The sequence below is a fragment of the Beta vulgaris genome, chromosome 4, assembly GCF_026745355.1.
Source record: "Beta vulgaris subsp. vulgaris cultivar EL10 chromosome 4, EL10.2, whole genome shotgun sequence".
Classification (NCBI taxonomy): domain Eukaryota; kingdom Viridiplantae; phylum Streptophyta; class Magnoliopsida; order Caryophyllales; family Amaranthaceae; genus Beta; species Beta vulgaris.
Window position 1 is genome coordinate 52713790 of NC_079205.1, and position 20245 is coordinate 52734034.

Here is a 20245-nt window from a genome sequence, read left to right on the forward strand (position 1 = left end):
CCTTGGTGGCATGATCCAAATTCAAGGCTGGAACACTAGGCATAAATGCAAGATTAAATTCATGTTTTCAGCCTTGAAATTAATTTGCAAATTTAATTTTTTAATTTAGAAATTAAAAGTATAACTATTTGTTGAAGTTGGGTATGCCCTAGGTAATTTAGCCAGATAAAAAAAGGACCTGGAGAAAACCATTTAATCACAAGCACCAGTCAGGTTTATTATAGATTACGAGGACTATGCGGATCATCAGACATATATAAAATAGAATAAAAAGGATTATAACAACTAAATACAATGTTGTAGACAGAGAAAGCAATGTTGTATCAGTATTAGGTGAGGTAACACGTGACGGCGTGCAATGCTTCCCCACACGTTTTAATAATATATATAGAGAGATAATTTTCTACCTCTCAAAAAATAAAGTTATAGTTTATGCATCTCAAATTTAAAATTGAACTTTTATATTATAACCGCAGTAAAATTATTTACAATAAGGTAAAAGAACAAACAACCCACATATTAATCCGACCCGCCCGACCCTGACTTGCCTCAACCCGTGAGGCCGTGACCCATCCAAAATTTCTTCACTACATGACCTATTTATATACGGTTATTTCACCAAATACCCCCGACAAATCAAGAAATTCACAATGTACCCTCAATGTTTCAACAATTCACCATATACCCCTTATTTTTCATTTTTGTGCACCAAATACCCATTTTTTAACTGCCGTTAACTCACTATTAACTTTATTTACGATTTTACCACAATTAATTCCTAAACCTAAAATCTAAACCTAATCCCTAACCCTAATCTAAATACTAACCCTAAAATCTAAACCCTAATCCTTAACCCTAAGCACAACCCAGCCCAACCCCCTCCCCCTCCACCGTCCCCCCACCCATCCCTCTGCCGCAACCCCTACCCCCGCCGCAGACCCTAACCCCTCCCCCTCCCTCCGTCGCAACTCCCGGCCCTCCCCCCCCCCCTCTGCCGCAACCCCACCCTCTCCCCTCCCTATGCCGCAACCCCCACCCCCTCCCCTCTCTGTTTTCGTCGCGCAACTCCCACCCCCTCCCCTATCTGTTTTCGCCGCGCAACTCCCACCCCTTCCCCCTCCCTCGCTGCAACCCCCACCCTCTCCCCTCTCTGTTTTCGTCGCGCAACTCCCCCATGTTTTCATCGCAGAGCCCCTCCCCCTGCTCGCAAATCACCACGCACCACGCACTTCTGCTCGCCGGAGCTGCGCGTCGCACTCGCTTTCTCTCTCCTCTGTTCGTGGTTTAGTTCTGATTAGCGTCACACTCGCAGGGGAGCCGATGTTCGAAGGGGAGTGGTGGGGGTTTGGTGTTCGAAGGGAAGGGTGAGGGGTGGTCGACGATGAACGGACGCGCAAGGGGTGGTCGGCGATGAACGGCACGCGCAGCGTCGGTGGGGTTGGGGGAGGCCGGCAAAAGCAGCTGCGGTAGGGGTGGGGGAGCCCGGCACACACATCGGCGGTGGGGGAGGGGGAAGGGAAGGGGTAGGGGCTGGGTAGGGTGGAGGGGAGGGGGTGGGGGCTGTCAAGGGCTAAGGTTAGTGTAAGGGGGAGGGTTTAGGGGTAGGATTAGGGTTAGATTAGGGTTATGTTTAATTAGGATTAGGGTTTAATGGTGGTAAAATCGTAAATAAATCTAACTGTAGGTTAACGGCAGTTAGGAAAAGGGTATTTGGTGCACAGTTTTCGAAACTCAAGGATATACGGTGCATTTCTGAAACATTGAGGGTATATGGTGAATTTCTTGATTTGTCGGGGGTATTTGGTAAAAAAGCTGATTTATATATGCAACTGTAAGTTGTAAGTGTGTAAGTTGCATTAATAATACTGACAAGGATTGATTATTATTTAAATTGGGTGGGTGATACCTTAAAAATAAAATATTACGAAAGTCATCTGATCCACTAAATAATATAATTCTTGTCACAGACAACATTTATCATATATAAAATATAAATTCCCTTGAAAGATAAAATATAAAATATAAAATATAATACTGACAAGGATTAATTATTATTTAAATTGGAAGTACTAGAATTTCTTGAAAGAGCGGAAATTCTAACTCATGCTATTGACCAAGTCATGTGCATAGTATAGTAGTACACTAAAAGTTGGTGAGATGAAGTCATGAAGCATAGAAACTTGGAACTAAATATCTAACTACATTGAAAATGTGAAATAATGTCTCACTACATATTAGTATATTATTGATCATTGATTGATTATGATGTATGAGCTTCTCCTTGTAAAATAAGAACTAGTTTTTGATGCATAGGATATGTTTCAAGTTGTTGAATATAGTAGATTAGTAGTCATGACGTTACTAATAAAGTTGCAAATCATGAGTATTTTTTATATTGATTCTTTTTTTCTTGGAAAAAGAAACTGAGATTATATTAGATTAGTGGATAAGTCATTAATGTTCACCGAAGTTCATGAGCTAATTTTGAAAGTGTGAGTTGTGACTTGCGCGAAGGAGCTGAACCAGGAGGGAGCTCGGTCGCGAGTCGCGACCCATGTCGCGAGGTGCGACAGTTCAGTTTTGGAGCAGCGAGGCAGAAGCAACGTCGCGAGTCGCGACGCTCATCGCGACCCCTTCGCGACCTTCTCGCGAGTCGCGACGAGGCTCGCGGGTCGCGAGCTGGGCTCGTTATCGCGGAGCGCTAGGGCGATTTTTTTCGTCCGGTTTTATTTTACGACTTAGGGCTTGTATCTTAGACTTCATATAAATATGTTTTGTCATATTTAGGGCTTTAAACCACAAAAATACTAGAGAGAGATTAGAGAAAACACAATAGAGAGATTAGAGAGAGTCTTTGAGATTCAATTGAAACCTTTCAATTGAATCTTGCCTATTGTATTTGTAATCGTCTCGTTCATAGTGAAGCGATCTTTTTCCCTGCCTTGAGGACGTAGCTATCACGTTGATAGTGAACCTCGTTAAATTTGTGTGTCTTTATTCGCTTTCTTGTTTTCTTTGTGTGTGTGTTGGTTGTTGTGGATTCTTGTTGGTTTAATTAAACGCTTCCGCATAACAAGTGGTATCAAGAGCTACAGGTTAACACCGGGGTTAATCGCTTTTGGGACATGGCAACAACAACCTTAAAGATCGACAAGTTTACGGGAAGGAATAGTTTTGGGCTATGGCAGATAAAGATGAGAGCTTTATTGAAACAACAAGGTATCTGGAAACCATTGATTAAGGGTTTCACAACGACATCAAAAGAGGGAAATCTGACTGGTCTAACTGAGGCTGAGTTGGAATCTATGGAGGAAAGAGCACACTCCACTATCTTGCTATGCTTGGCGGACGATGTCATCACAGAGGTTGCAGATGAAATCACGGCTGCAGGTTTGTGGTTGAAACTGGAGAGCTTGTACATGACAAAGTCGCTCACAAACAAATTGCTATTGAAGCAAAGGTTGTTTGGCCTACGCATGAGAGAAGGTATGTCCCTAAAAGATCATCTGATCGTTTGAATTCTATTTTACTGGACTTGCGTAATTTAGATGTTAAGATTGAGGATGAGGATGCTGCGTTGATATTGTTGGTTTCATTGTCAAGTAGCTATGAACATTTTGTAGAGTCTTTTGTGGTTGGAAAAGACACTGTGTCCCTAGAGGAGGTAAAGTCGGCACTTTATACTAGGGAATTGCGTCATAAAGCAACTGGTGATATGGTAGAGGATCGTGATTATTCTGCAGGTTTGGTAGCAAATGCTGAGAAAAATAAGGGAGATTCGAGTAGGGATAGGAGAAAACCTAGGTCGAAGGCCCTAAAAGTAGTGATCTTTGCCATTATTGTAAAGAACCGGGTCATTGGAAGAGTGAATGTCCTAAGAAGGATGGTTCGGCTTCTTTTGCAAAACAAAATAAGGTTGACTACGATTCTGAGGAGGATTTAGCTCTAATTGTCCATGAGGAGAAACACTTAGAAGATAAGTGGGTTCTATGATAGTGGATGTTCTTCACATATGTTGTTCTGACAAGAGATGTTTTCGACCTATAGCTTATGCAAGAGTAGTGTTACTTTGGGTGACAATACGGTGTGTGAGGTGGTTGGAGTAGGCTCTGTGAGGTTTAGAATGCATGATGGGAGAGTTAAGGATCTTAGAGGCGTGAGGCATGTTCCACAACTTAAGAGAAACTTATATCTCTTGGGATGTTAGACCGTAAGGGTTTTCGATTCCAAGGAGGGGATGGAGTTTTGCGTGTGGTGAAGGGTTCTTGTGAGTTACTTCGTGGCGTGAAGTCAGGTGTGGGTAACTTGTATGATTTGCAGGGTACGGCACTGGCTAGAGATGATTCTGAGTTGAAGCTGCATTCTGGGTTAAAATGATGGTCTTGAGTGTGAGGTGGAGCTTATGGGGGCTTCTTCACAGGTTGAGAGGTCAGAGTCAACGGGAATGAGTTCAACAACCGGTTTGAGAGTACTACTTGGGTGGATGAGAGTGTCAACAGTGAGGTAGAGTTTGTGGGAACTTCTACACAACTGGTTGAAACTGAGGGTCATCAAGAAGAACAACCAAGGGTCTCTCAGCAGCAGATTGGTATGATAAGGTTCGGTTCTATCGATACTTGTGTGCCAGCTTATAGCTATGGGATCTCGAGCGACATGTCTTTGCCAGGGAGTGTTGGGTTGAGAGGTGATTATGAGAGAAGTCACAAAGAGGTAGCTAGATTGGAACTCCAGGAGGAGTTGCCTGCGTTCCAGTGAGAACGGGGTGGAGTGCTCCGGCGCGAGCATATAAGAACTTCGACGGAAGTTCCCCTGCGCCAAGGGTGTTTTGTTTTGGGTACTTAGACGTAAGTGCAAATGGCTCTAGTTGGAGCAACTGGCAGGGTACTGGCTCGTCTTGATTAAGGTGGAGCTAGTGTGTTTGCGGTTCAGTGAAGGCGATTTGATTTCCGACGGGTAATAAATTGGGTTTCAGGTGAATGCGCAACATGGGTCTCATAGGCTGTGAGACAGGGTCGTTCATGATGAGTGGTCAGCGATCTTGGCGAGATTGGGTGAGACTCACATGATGGCAAGCCTGGCATCGGGGGTGAAAGATGCATGAGCAGGAAGGGAAAGGAGTATCTCGCGTACTGTTGCAGAGGTACATGCTGGGTTGATGGTTTCGAGGTGGAGTTGTGTAGTAGATGCAAGTCAAGGTGGAGATTTGTGAGTTGTGACTTGCGCGAAGGAGCTGAACCAGGAGGGAGCTCGGTCGCGAGTCGCGACCCATGTCGCGAGGTGCGACAGTTCAGTTTTGGAGCAGCAGGCAGAAGCAACGTCGCGAGTCGCGACGCTCATCGCGACCCCTTCGCGACCTTCTCGCGAGTCGCGACGAGGCTCGCGGGTCGCGAGCTGGGCTCGTTATCGCGGAGCGCTAGGGCGATTTTTTCGTCCGGTTTTATTTTACGACTTAGGGCTTGTATCTTAGACTTCATATAAATATGTTTTGTCATATTTAGGGCTTTAAACCACAAAAATACTAGAGAGAGATTAGAGAAAAACACAATAGAGGAGATTAGAGAGAGTCTTTGAGATTCAATTAGAAACCTTTTCAATTGAATCTTGCCTATTGTATTTGTAATCGTCTCGTTCATAGTGAAGCGATCTTTTTCCCTGCCTTGAGGACGTAGCTATCACGTTGATAGTGAACCTCGTTAAATTTGTGTGTCCTTTATTCGCTTTCTTGTTTTCTTTGTGTGTGTGTTTGGTTGTTGTGGATTCTTGTTTGGTTTAATTAAATGCTTCCGCATAACAGAAAGGGTAAGACCGCAACACCCCAGGACTATAGTTGCTTACTTTTTTCGAGTCGCGCTTAAATTAGAGCATTTCATTAGTTTTGGTCGAGAAGAAATGCGAAAGGAAAGGAAGGAGGCGCAACTTTAAAAAAATCTCTTTGGGTTGGGTCGTCGTCGGGTTAGCACCCCTCGTCGCCTCTGCTCCAAACAAATGCGCTTCGCTACCCAATAGAAGAGAAGCAAGCCAAAGACCGTACTCTTCGGAGTACTTAAGTACTTAAGTACTTAATTAACACCAATATTAAGTGTTTTTTTTAGGAAAATAATTGGTTTAGTTAACGAGTCAACAATTAGCAATTTCTAGTAGCATCTTAATAGATTTTAAAATCCAACTATTTGGTATAGATATTACTTAATGATTTTGACATATACTACCAAAGGGTTTACAATAAGCATGAATTGTTATTAATATGGATAATAATTGTTTAATATTTTTACTTTACCTTCTTATTAATACTTAGGGATATATGTATATAACTGATTCTCCAACTGTTTTAATTTAATAGCAACAAAGAACTTTATACAAGAAAATGCACAACTTTAACAATTTGCTTTCTTAATTTTCTACTATTCTATGAAAATGCACCGGAGGAGTATTGTTGAGAATTTACCAAAAGCATAGTGGTAGTTACTCCCTCCGTTTCCTAAAGATTTTCGTTCTTTCCGTTCAAGTGCGTTTTCAAAAGATATTTCCTCTTTTACTTTATTCCTTGTTTGAAATTTTTTTCCCTTTTTACCCTCTCATGTCCCTATCATATGGTCCACTATTACATTATTAATTCAATTTTACTTCCTTTCTCTCTCCTACTTTAACTCCTTTTTATTTGTTTATTTATCTTAACTCATTTCTCTCCTACTTTACCGACCACATACCCATACAAATGGATCCTCCTTGATATCTGTAAGAACAATATCAAAGAAGATCTTTAGAAAACGGAGATAGTACTTGTTAGTCCAAATTATTCTTTTTTCACAATAAACCAACTTCACTTTCACCCTTTCCTAGAGAACTGTCTTTTTTTTTTTTTACTTGTGAGTCAAAGATCCTCTCCTTAAACTCTAAGGGAAACCAAGAAGGGTTATATATAATGTTGTCAACTTGCTGTCAACAACACCCATACAGTATACACAAAAGTAGTGTAACACCTCTGAGGACAAGCAAGAATCAACATATAGTAAGATGATTATTGAAGGAACAGTAATCTTGAAGAAGAAGACTATCTCAGGTTTCAAAGATCGCTTGATATCTTCTATTCTTCCTCGTGATGATGTGCTTGTTAGAGGAAAGGTCTCCTTTCAGCTTGTTAGTGTTGTTCATGCTGATCCTGGTATGTTTTTTCGAATTCATATATCTATCTTCATTATTGTTTTGTTTTTCCGACTGCTTGATTCGCATTCTGGCAAGGCCGTCTTGAAGATTTTGGGGCCCCGGTTCTAACATGACAATTAGGCCCTAAATTTATAGAAAATAAAGATGAAGGTTAGAGTTTTAAAGATGGAACGTTGAAAATCTAAAGATAAATCATTGACAAATTTATTAAGGGTGGAAAACAAGGGTGATTTCTTTAAATATGAAAATTTTCAAAATAATATATTTTGGGGCCTTTATAATTTTAGGGGCCCTGTACTGTTGGGCTCCTTGCACATCCTGAACTACCCCTCTGCTGATTCTGGTCTCAAAATTGAAGCGAGACGAATACGAAAAGAAACTTTAATATTTTTTTCCTTATATGGCATATAAAGGCTCTTTTTCTTATGATGCATATTAAGGTTATATCCAAATAATTCAGTCTTAGAATAAAAAAGTTGTCTTATACTAAAATTTGACTTTTAATAACATAAAGTTTAATAATCATATATACATGTTGTTTGCGTGTTTTTCTTAATCGAAACTTTATAACATAATGTATGTCTTGATTGTTGCATTTTCAGATGATTATAAGTAATTGAAAATAAATCAATTATTGATTGGTGAATCAACCACATATCACTCATTTGATTGAAACTGTTACTAGCATTCAACTCAAAATTTGAACCCACAAGTTGGATTTTACCTCCTCCATTCATATATATTGTTGTCTAGGCATTGACCAACACAAAATAAAACCTTATTCATAATAGTATTAAGAAAGATAATAAGCAAATGTATGCACGTACGTCTTATAAATTTAATTTTTGATCCTCTTAAAAATCGATTAGGAGGAAAATTTAAATGATAAACCATTTATCATCAAAATTTCTAAATATCCTTTTTCTTTTATTTATATATTGTTCTATAAACTTTCGTCCTATAATTCCCTCAGTTCTTATTTATCCTTTCTCAATTTGATCAAGTAGTTCTAATTTGATGATTAAACATATATTAAAGAAAAAAAGGTATCTTACTAAGATGTGATTTTTATTGTTAATTTTAGTGTATACTCCTCTTTGTGCAATATAATGCAAATTTAATGAATATCCTACTGATACTATAGAGACATATCTATGGGGCTAATGATGATTTAGGGGAACAAGTCCCACAAAAAGAGGGGATAAAAGAATGGGTTTAGCTTACGATGTGTATGGAATCCCTCGATCCGCTTGTTTCAAAATAGTACCAAAACGAATTTTCGAACTTTTCTTTTGTTATGTAGTTGACGTACATCTTATTTTGGAATCTTAGATAACACAAATTAATGCTTAAGATCATAGGCTATGTTTAGTTCACCTTATTTTTGCTTATTTCAGATCTAATCAGATCAGATCAGATAAGATAAAATAAATTCAGATCAGATCAGATCAGTTAGTTTTAAAAACTCATTATTATTATTAAATATCTTTCATTACATATTAGTAAAAATTATAATAATTGAATATTAATAAAGTACTCATTGAGATGAATCAAACAAGACCCCACATGACTATATTTTTTCTTATAGATTGAGAGAAATCTAAAAGATAAGATCTTGCTTGTAATCAGATCAGTTCAGAAAAAATAAGTTCAGATCAGATCAGAAAAAATAAGTTCAGATCAGATCAGAAAAAATAAGTTCAGATCAGATCAGATAAGTTCAGATCAGAAAATTTCAGGTAAACTAAACATAGCCGTAGTAATTCATAAGGATTAAAGTATGAGTACTGAGAGAAGAAGGAGATTAGGGGTGTCTGGCTTGTAATGAACCTTTGGGTGAGGGTCTTGTGCGAGACAGTTTAATAAAAGTCTAAGCATACTTATGTGATATACCATAGCATTATACTAGTATTAGTTCTGTATACCTCTAATAGGAATTAGCTAGGATGAGCCTTTATTATTTTTTGTAACATAAACTTTTACGAAAAGCTTTTAAAAGATTAAAGTAATCCCTCTATTTCATATTAATAGATACAGTTTAACTGATACAATATTTATTTTATTTAACTTCTTGTTCAACTGTTGATAGTTGGTAATAGGATTTTTTTTAGAAAAATTTATGCTATGAGGCTCAATTATATATAGACGATTGTCTCTAAAAGATCTCAACTATGAGAAATCCAGTGGCAATCTCAACTATTGCATGACCCATTTTTGACGGGCCTAACATATCACTTAACATTAGGGATGGGCGAGGGTAGAGTCTGGGTCGGGTCTAGCTGGACCCTAGACCCGGACCCTAAATATTTTTGCAGACCCAGATCCGGACCCGGACTCTAAGGGTTTGAAAAAATTGGACCCTGACCCGGACTCTTAGGGTCTGGAGGGTCCAAGCCTAAATTTTTTATTTTGCTAAATTTTCAGCATTATTAATATCAATAATCATCTGAAATTCGCATGAAACAAACACAAACATATAAATTGAAAAAAACGAAACAAACACAAACTTATAAACTGAAAAAAAAAATGAAACAAACACAATTCACAAACATATAAACTGAAAAAAACGAAACAAAAACACAAACATACAAACTGAAAAAAACGAAATAAACACAACTTACATAAGAGTTTAGAATGGGTGTTTTGATGTTTTAGTTTAGGTTTTAGTCTTTTAGAAAATCAGTTTGTTTTTTCAAAAAAAGTTAAAATGTATATATTAGATAAGTTTAGGGTCTAAGGGTCGGGTCTGGGTCCAAAACTTCAAGACCCGGACCCTAAAAAATTTACTTGGACCCAAACCCGGACCCTTAGGGTCTGAAAAAGTTGGACCCAGACCCTTAAATTAGGGTCGGGTCCAACAGGGTCCGGGTCGGGTCTTGGACCCATGCCCATCCCTACTTAACATGGTAATGTAGGTTATTCAGGCCACTTCACATATTTTAACAACACATAACGTTTAAATCTTCCCCCAGCCATTAATTTCCGAACTTAGATGCTCTCGTCTGCGTTTTTTCTCATATCTTTTTCCTCTAGTCTGCAACTTCAACTTAATAAAAATGGCTATATATAAGCATTAAATACATTTCTTTAAATAGAAACAATTTAAGAATTCAAGACATATTTTCACATCAATTTAGGTAATAAATGCTTAATTTAATGTTTTATTACTATTTTAAGCACCTTATACATAAAATCCATAAATTATTTAGATATTAAATACACAGACAAATTCATCAGAATTTATATGAATATGATAGTCGAAATTAAATCAAGAAAGGAAATTTTGACACATAACAATTAAATGAGACCATAATTCAAATTGACAGGTTAGTGGTGTTCGCAGGGGGTGGGGGAACGGTTGGTGGAAGTCAGATGGGGCGGGGGAACGGGTGTTCGCACTTCGCAAAAGACAAGTTGACAGGTTACCTACAATAGTTGTTTACGTGTTGAACTCATTAGAGATAATACCTTCATAAGTTTTGCTTATTAACAGTTAATCCAAAGTCTAACTTATTTTGATTTTTTGAGCAGATCGTTCAAAGGTTGACTTATCTTGATAATTTTTCCAATAATCAATATTAACTTTCTAAATATTTGGGTTTAGTCAGGTCAATATCAATTTGGGATACGGGTACGATAATGATAGATTATGAAATATTGAGGAATATTTTGTATTGACTTTTGTATATATTGTTACCTAACTTATAGCCTAAATTATAGCAATGTAACAGTCATAGGAAGATTGTATATATTGACCAAAGATAGAATGAGAAGGCACGGAATTACATTCTTTCATGGTATCAGCTAGGGTTCGACTGTTTCACGCTTCCGCAGCCCTCAACATACCTTCTCTTCTTGTCTTCTCCGTTCTTCCGTCAACATGGGCGACAAGTCTTCATCCTCTTCATCTTCTTCTTCTTTTCACCCTGCTCTTGCTGTTTCGAACATCAAGACCCATGTTCCCATCACTCTTGAGATGGAAAATGTCCAATATGCTAATTGGGCAGAATTATTTAAGGTCCACTGTCGATCGCACAAGGTTCTTCATCATATCATTCCTCCAAAAACCACGGGTGGGAAAGACAAAGAACCGGCCACTCTTACTGATGATGAACAAGCTCTCTGGGATACCTTAGATGCTGCTGTTGTTCAGTGGATTTACTCCACCATTTCGACAGACCTATTGAACACCATTATTGAAGCCGACGTCTCAGCCATGACGTTATGGACCCGGCTTCGCGATTTGTTTCAAGACAATGAAAACTCACGTGCCGTTGCTTTGGAACATGAATTCAATAACACATACTTGAAGGATTTCTCCTCGGTTTCGGCATATTGTCAACACCTCAAGACTCTTGCCGACCAACTGAAGAACGTGGGTGCTCCGGTTCCGAACAACCGATTGGTCCTTCGTATGGTGGGTGGTCTCACCTCTGCTTACAAGGGGGTTGCCTCGGTTATTCGTCATAAGAAAGTTCTGCCCCCATTTTATGAGGTTCGTTCCATGTTAGCGTTGGAGGAAGCTAGCATGAGGGAAGCGGCGGTTGGTGGTGATGATGCCATGGTGGTGGCTGATCATGTGACTGAAGGGACGTATGATAATCGCTCTCAATCTCAAGGCCGTGGCCGAGCTCATAATAGGGGTCGCAATAATCATAAAAACCGGAACAATGCAAAAAATGGTGGTGGTGGTGGTCCAACCACCGGTGGTGGTTCTCCGGGCAGTGCTGGCCGCGGCGGCAACCGCGGGGGTGGTCACGCTCCTGGTGGTGGCAGGCAGCAGCTACCCTATCCTCCCCCGCCTTGGATGTGGATGAAATACCCATGGGCATTTCCCCCTTGTCCTTATCCCACTCAATCTTGGGGTAGACAAGCTGGCGTGCAGAAGCCCAGCATTTTGGGCCCAATACCCACGAAGCAGCAGGCCTATACAGCAGCAACACAGTGGACTCCTACTCCAGCAGCAACGCAGTGGGCTCCTACTGACATTGAGTCCGCCATGCATACCATGTCTCTCTCTCCACCGGATCCCAACTGGTTTATGGACACCGGGGCGACGTCTCATATGACGTCCGCACAAGGTAATCTCGTCTTATATTAATATGAGCAAACATAATGGTATTACTGTCGGTAGTGGTCAATCAATTCCAATTCATGGTTATGGGCATGCTATATTACCTTCCCCACACCCACCATTGTCTCTCACCAATGTCTTACATGCTCCTCACCTTATTAAAAATTTAGTGTCCGTTCGCAAATTTACTACTGATAATAATGTATCTGTAGTCTTTGATCCTTTTGGGTTTTCTGTGCATGATTTACAGACGGGGAGACGACTCATGAGATGTGATAGTACCAGTTCGCTCTACCCCATCACTACTACCAGTTCTCCTGATTTTCATCCTACTGCTTTTCTTGCCTCTACTCTTTGGCATGACCGTCTGGGTCACCCAGGAGCCTCTGTTTTAGATACTCTTCGGCAAAATAAATGATTGCTTGTAATGACTCTTCTAAGTTTTCTACTTGTCAATCTTGTGTACTTGGGAAGCATATTAAGTTGCCATTTGTTTCTTCTTCTTCTACTACTTTTATGCCTTTTGATATTATGCATAGTGATCTTTGGACCTCTCCTATCTTGAGTTCGTCAGGCCATCGTTATTATGTGCTGTTTTTGGATGATTTTTCGAAATACTTGTGGACTTTTCCCCTTGCTAATAAATCACAAGTGTTTTCTATTTTTTCTACACTCCATGCTCATATTCTTACTCAGTTTGAACGTCATATAAAAAGCATCCAATGTGATAATGGGAAAGAATTTGATAATACTTCTTTTTGGAAGTTTTGTGAGTCTAATGGCATTTCATTTCGACTGTCTTGTCCTCATACATCTTCCCAAAATGGTAAAGCCGAACGCAAAATACGATCCATCAATAATATCATGCGCACACTTCTTATTCATGCATCTATGCCACCCTCTTTTTGGCATCATGCTCTTCAAATGGCAACGTACCTTCTTAATATACTTCCAAGCAAATTATTAGCCAATGAGTCTCCTCTCAAAATTCTGTATAAACGTGATCCTTCTTATTCTCACATTCGCGTTTTCGGGTGCTTGTGTTATCCTCTTTTTCCATCCACTACTATAAATAAATTACAAGCCCGCTCTACTCCTTGTGTTTTTTTGGGGTATCCTGCCAATCATCGTGGATATAAGTGTTTTGATTTATCACAAAATAAAATTCTGTAGGCATGTGCATTTTGATGAACACATTTTTCCTTTTGCTAAGCTTCATCACCCTACTGCCAGTGAGTATGATTTTTTGCAGGATGATGCATCTCCATCCTACCTTCACCAACTTCAATACTCCTCGCCTCCTGCCCAGCCTGCTCCTCTCTCTCCAGTCCAGGCCCAAACCTCTCCAGTTCACTCACTTGCGGCCCACATTCCAAATCCCTCCTCACCTGCTCCTCCAGCTTCTTTACCCTCACCTCCTCACTCACCTACCACGGCCCAACGACCTGATGGCCCAACACCCGCACCAGTCCAGCCCACATTGTCCTCGGCCCAGCCCCTTCCAATTCCCATTCACCGACCCGTCACCCGCAGCCAGCGCGGTATATTTCGGCCCAACCCAAAATATACCCACGACCAAGCCCACACCACCATAATGACTCGTTCACCCCTTCCTCGTACCCCTATAGCTGCTTTACGTGACCCGAATTGGAAATTGGCTATGACCGATGAATTTGATGCTCTTATTAAAAATAGGACTTGGGATTTAGTGCCCCGCCCCCCTGGTGTTAATGTTATTCGTTCTATGTGGATTTTTACTCATAAAGAAAAATCTGACGGTTCTTTTGAGCGACATAAAGCTCGTCTTGTAGGTGATGGTAAAACTCAGCGTGTTGGCATTGATTGTGGTGAGACTTTCAGTCCAGTTGTTAAACCGGCTACCATCCGTACTGTTCTTTGTCTTGCTTTGTCTAAGCAGTGGTCCATACACCAGCTTGATGTTAAGAACGCCTTTTTGCATGGTGAGCTTAAGGAGACTGTCTATATGTATCAGCCTATGGGGTTTCGTGACTCACAGCATCCGGATTATGTGTGTTTGTTACGCAAGTCCTTGTACGGGCTTAAGCAAGCCCCTCGGGCATGGTACAAACGGTTTGCTGATTTTGTTTCTGCTATTGGTTTTTCTAACAGCAAATCTGATCATTCTTTGTTTATCTATCGGCGGGGGTCTGATATGGCTTATTTATTGTTATATGTTGATGATATTATCTTGACTGCTTCTTCTGATGCTCTCCGCCAGTCTATTATGACACATCTTAGCTCTGAGTTTGCTATGAAGGATTTGGGGTCTCTGAATTATTTTCTTGGCATCAGTGTGACTCGCCATCAGGGTGGTTTGTTTTTGTCACAACGTAAGTATGCAGAGGAGATTATTGATCGTGCTGGAATGATTTCATGTAAACCAAGTTCCACTCCGGTTGACACCAAACCGAAGGTTAGTGCCACCACAGGTGTTCCATATGCAGATCCGACCCAATATCGCAGTCTTGCCGGTGCCCTGCAATATTCACATTTACTCGGCCAGATATCTCTTATGCAGTTCAGCAGATTTGCTTACACATGCATGCCCTCGCGATGAACATATGAGTGCTTTGAAACGTATTATCCGCTACCTTCAAGGTACTCTTCATCTTGGTTTACATCTTTCTCCTTCCCCGATCACATACTTGGTTTCATACACTGATGCTGATTGGGGCGGTTGTCCTGATACTCGCCGGTCCACCTCCGGTTACTGTGTTTTCTTGGGGGACAACTTGATTTCCTGGTCGTCCAAACGACAACCTACTCTCTCTCGTTCCAGTGCCGAGGCAGAATACAGGGGGGTTGCTAATGTCGTTTCTGAGTCCTGCTGGTTACGCAATCTCTTGCTTGAACTACATTGTCCCATTAGTAAAGCTACCATGGTTTATTGTGACAATGTGAGTGCCATTTACCTTTCTGGGAATCCCGTGCAACACCAGCGCACTAAACACATTGAAATGGATATTCACTTTGTTCGAGAAAAAGTTGCTCGGGGGGAGGTTCGTGTTCGTCATGTGCCTTCACGTTATCAGATTGCGGATATATTCACTAAGGGGTTGCCCCTTATATTGTTTGAGGATTTTCGCACCAGTCTCAATGTTCGTGACCCTCCGTTTCGACTGCGGGGGTGTGATAGATTATGAAATATTGAGGAATATTTTGTATTGACTTTTGTATATATTGTTACCTAACTTATAGCCTAAATTATAGCAATGTAACAGTCATAGGAAGATTGTATATATTGACCAAAGATAGAATGAGAAGGCACGGAATTACATTCTTTCAGATAATAATCAAGTCATTGAGTACTTTTGCATGAGATTCGTGTTTGGGTTTTGGCAAATTTTGATGTTACGATGTGGACTAGTTTTGCCAGAGTTCATTTATCATACACCCAAGTGTACCATTCAAGACTAATTTTTGCTTATTTTTTAAAGAAAATTTAAGACCTGAAGGATTTCAAGCTAATCACAGACCAAATAATTATGTGCCCTTATGAGTAAGATTTCATTTCTTCCAACTACATTAACAGAGAAATTGTTCTGTTTTTCAGCCAATGACTTGAAAGGAAAACTTGGAAAAAAATCATACTTGGAAGAAGTTGTCAACAAATCCACTAGTTTGGCTTATGGAGAGTCTGCATTCAAAGTGAGTTTTGATTGGAACAATGATGTTGCTCTTCCTGGGGCATTGATAGTAAGAAATGAACATCACAGAGAATTTTACCTTAGAACTATCACATTGGAGGACATCCCAAATCATGGAAAACTCCACTTTATTTGCAACTCTTGGGTTTATCCAGCTCATTGCTACCAGAAAGATCGCTTATTTTTCGCCAACAAGGTTGTGTCCTACTATAATCTTGCACAAGTGCATGTTGTTAAGTTGCTTATCTATGATCTCATTTGTTGTTGATCATGTGTAGACATATCTCCCTCATCAAACACCTACACCACTTCGCAAGTATCGCGAAGAAGAGCTAGAAATCTTGAGAGGAAAAGGAAAAGATAATCAAAATGGCATGCCAGATGAATGGGATCGCGTTTATGATTATGCGTACTACAATGATCTAGGAGAACCAGATAAAGGTCTGAAATATGTCCGACCTATATATGGAGGTTCCACTGAATATCCTTATCCTCGTAGACAACGAACAAGTCGTCCACCAACAAAGAAAGGTTAGCATTAGCCCTCTTTGATAGACTAGTACTACTAATTTTACATTTTGCTACAGTACTTTTTCCTTACTACAAAGTCTACAACAACTAGAGTACTTGTGAATTGTGATCTGCTTGGTGGTTCTTTTTATCTTTATTACATCTATTATAACATGTTTGTAGATCCTCATACTGAGAGTAGGTTGCCACTTATGAAGGGAAGAGATGTCTACATTCCAAGAGACGAAAAATTTGGACATGTAAAGTTCTCGGATTTCATGGGTGATACAATCAAGTCTATATCTCAAGGTGTAGCTGGTATATTGGATGCAATATTTGACAGAACACCCAAAGAGTTTGACAGTTTCCAAGAAGTGACAGAAATGTTCAAGGGAGGAATTAAGCTTCCACAACTTAAGAAGATTAGAGATAATGTACCAACGAAATTCTTAAAAGCACTGTTTCGGAGTGATGGTGCACCAGTTTTTAAATACCCGTTACCTGATATAATCAAAGGTAAACATTTACTTAATTAGATGAAGAAACACACATGACACAACCCTTTCACTGTTGTAACTCTTGGATCAAATTTGTTGCTTTTGTGTACAGAGGATGAGTTAGCTTGGAGGACTGATGAAGAATTTACAAGGCAAATGCTAGCCGGTATACATCCTATTCTCATTCGCCGTTTAGAGGTAATAGGCTACATATATTTCCCGCCATACAACATAAATCAACAAAGGTATATGCACATTGTTTAACAAGAGCTTTGTGCTCTAATGCAGGAGTTTCCACCAGTTAGTACACTAGACCGTGAAGCGTATGGAAACCAGAATAGCTCAATTACGAAGGAGTCCGTAGAAAATAGCCTAGATGGGTTAAGTGTGGAAGAGGTAACATGCTTAGGCTCTATTATGTGCAACTTACTTTGACTTATTTACAAAAAAAGTCAGTTCTAATAAGTTCATAAGTTTAAATAAGTTCCAATAAGTTCCAATAAGTTGAAATGTAATATTATATGAATTTTTAGAATGTGTTCTTGAATCAGGCAATCCAGAGTAATAGGGTATTCATATTGGACCACCATGACACCGTAATGCCATACTTGAGGCAAATCAATGCAGATACTCCTTCAAAGGTCTACGCAACTAGGACACTTCTCTTCTTAAAAGAAGACGGCACTTTAAAGCCATTAGTGATTGAACTAAGCCTTCCGCATTCGCAAGGGGACAAATTCGGTGCTATTAGCAAAGTATATGCACCAGCCAAGGATGGGGTTGAAGCCGCTCTTTGGCAATTGGCTAAAGCCTATGTAACTATTAATGATTCTGCATATCATCAACTTATAAGCCACTGGTACTGGAGCTTCTGTATGAAATCTTTAGCCTTCTGCTCATACTGATTGAGGACTCATTAGTTTATTGTGTTTTGACAGGCTACACACTCATGCAGTGATTGAACCATTCATAATTGCAGTGAATAGACAGTTGAGTGCGCTTCACCCAGTATACAAACTCTTGCACCCTCATTTTCGTGACACAATGACTGTTAATACAATAGCGCGTCAGATTGCTCTTAATGCTGATGGGTTGTTTGAGGCTGCTGTCTATCCTCGAAAGTATGTCGGGCAGTGGACATCTGCATTGTACAAGGATTGGGTATTCCCTGAACAAGCTCTTCCGAGAGACCTTATCAACAGGTATGATACTAGATCAATGATATTATGTCATACCAATATTTCGCCACTACCTATGCTAAGTTGCTACTTGCTAGCAGTTCCACTCTTACTATCATATCTCGTTAAAACAATCTGAATAAATGCTGACAATGTAAATCTCCTACACCATTACTAACATATATAGTATCACATGGACATGGCCTTTTTACAGAGGAATGGCGATCAAGGACTCAGAAAGCCCTCATGGATGCAAGCTTATAATCGAGGACTACCCATATGCGGTTGATGGGCTAGAAATATGGTCTGCAATCGAAACTTGGGTCAAAGAATATTGCTCATTTTACTACAAATCCAATGACATGATTGCTAACGATCCTGAACTCCAATCCTGGTGGAAGGAACTCCGCGAAGTAGGGCATGGAGACAAGAAGCATGAGAAGTGGTGGTCACAAATGAAGACCTTTGATGACTTAACAGAAACATGCACAACCATTATATGGGTGGCTTCTGCACTTCATGCAGTTGTTAATTTCGGACAATACCCTTACTCAGGATACATGCCTAATCGGCCTACTATCAGTCGACAGTTCATGCCAGAGCCAAACACTCCAGCTTATGATAAACTGAAGACAAATCCAGATGGTGTTTTCTTGGACACAGTAACTAGCCAACTTCGAACTATGGTGTGTGTTTCAGTTATAGAGCTTATATCCAGGCATTCTGCAGAAGAGGTTTATCTTGGAGAAAGGGAGTCTGGTTGGACTTCTGATATTCCGCCATTGAAATCGTTCGAAGAATTTAGTAAGAAGCTACAGGGGATTGAGAAAAAGATCCTAGAAAGAAATAATGATCCAACTCTGAAGAATAGAGTTGGTCCAGCTAAACTTCCCTTTACATTATTGTTGCCTTCAAGTGGAGAAGGAATTACAGGCAGGGGAATTCCTAATAGTGTCTCCCTATGAAGTTCTTTGATTAGCTTTCTAGCCTTTGAATCAATAAGCTTGAAGTTCTGAGATTATAATAGGTATAATTAAGAACAGGATCATTGCATTATCAGCATGTAAACACATGGAACACTAGGAAATAAGAAATGATATTGGTCTTCTATTGGGACCAAACAATTTCGAACATCGTATTCTAAACGAAAAAGCATGGGTGTAATTTATTCGAATTCAAAGTGCGACCATTGATAGCTTTCTCTATTGAAATGGATTCAAATCGGGGTATTTTGTTGAGCAAAACGTCTTGGATAAACCAGGTATATAATAACTTAGTGTACACTCAAATTGACTTTATCATACAAAAACTGACTATATTAGAAAAAAAAAAACTCGACTATGTCATATAGAAATTAACTATATCAGAAAATTGATTATATCATACAAAAATTGATTATATAAAAGGTGATTATATCATACAAAAACTGATTATATCATACCAAAATTGACTATATCAAATGAAAATTGACTATATTATATGGTTTCTGATGCACAACAAATTATTGTGAACCCGGTCTATTAAATTTTTTTTTTTCTTTTGGTTTAGAAAAAGACATAAAATGACATGTAGAATTTTCAGTCAGGTTCACCGCTCAACTTGCACCTAAGGCTACTTTTGAAAGAGTACCTGTAAACTTAATATTATTTAGAAATGAATCAATATTCAGATTAATGTGGGAAGACATTCAAACTTGAAAATTTCTGGTGTCAATTTTCCCAGATTTGATTTAGAACTTTTTTATGTCAAATTTTTTAAAAACTTTGAGAGTAGATAACTTGAGAGTTTGGACTCTAACCAGAAATGCAATAAGTCCAATTGACTAGTTTGATTTATGGATATAAACTTATTATTAGAACATTTTGTTGGCGGTATTCTTATATTATTTAGCACAATTGAAAGTAAAGTTTATATAAGTTATTCGTAGCAGATAATTTGTATATGTTAGTATTATATATAGAGTTAAGAGTATATCAAACTCTAAGAAATCATTGGGGAGGCAAGTCCCCTCTCCATCCTAATATAGCTTCACAGTTCACCCTGAAGTACGCATGGGAATGACTCTAATATGGTTGTTGGCAGGTATGGGTAGTGGTGAGTGGAGATTGCTACATCTATCTACTGGGTAAACTATCTATTAGAAATAGACAATTA

At 39.4% G+C, this 20245-nt stretch overlaps 1 protein-coding gene across 1 annotated transcript; it reads left to right on the forward strand.

Moving 5' to 3' along the window:
• The first annotated feature begins 6509 nt into the window (after nt 1-6509).
• Nucleotides 6510-19311, forward strand: LOC125491508 (probable linoleate 9S-lipoxygenase 5). The gene is made up of 9 exons (XM_010676438.4): nt 6510-7162; nt 15813-16102; nt 16185-16437; nt 16600-16932; nt 17026-17111; nt 17202-17309; nt 17465-17772; nt 17852-18115; nt 18306-19311. The coding sequence occupies exons 1-9, from the start codon at nt 7015-7017 to the stop codon at nt 19054-19056; spliced, it is 2541 nt and encodes an 846-aa protein (XP_010674740.1). The 5' UTR covers nt 6510-7014; the 3' UTR covers nt 19057-19311.
• Nucleotides 19312-20245: the final 934 nt, after the last annotated feature.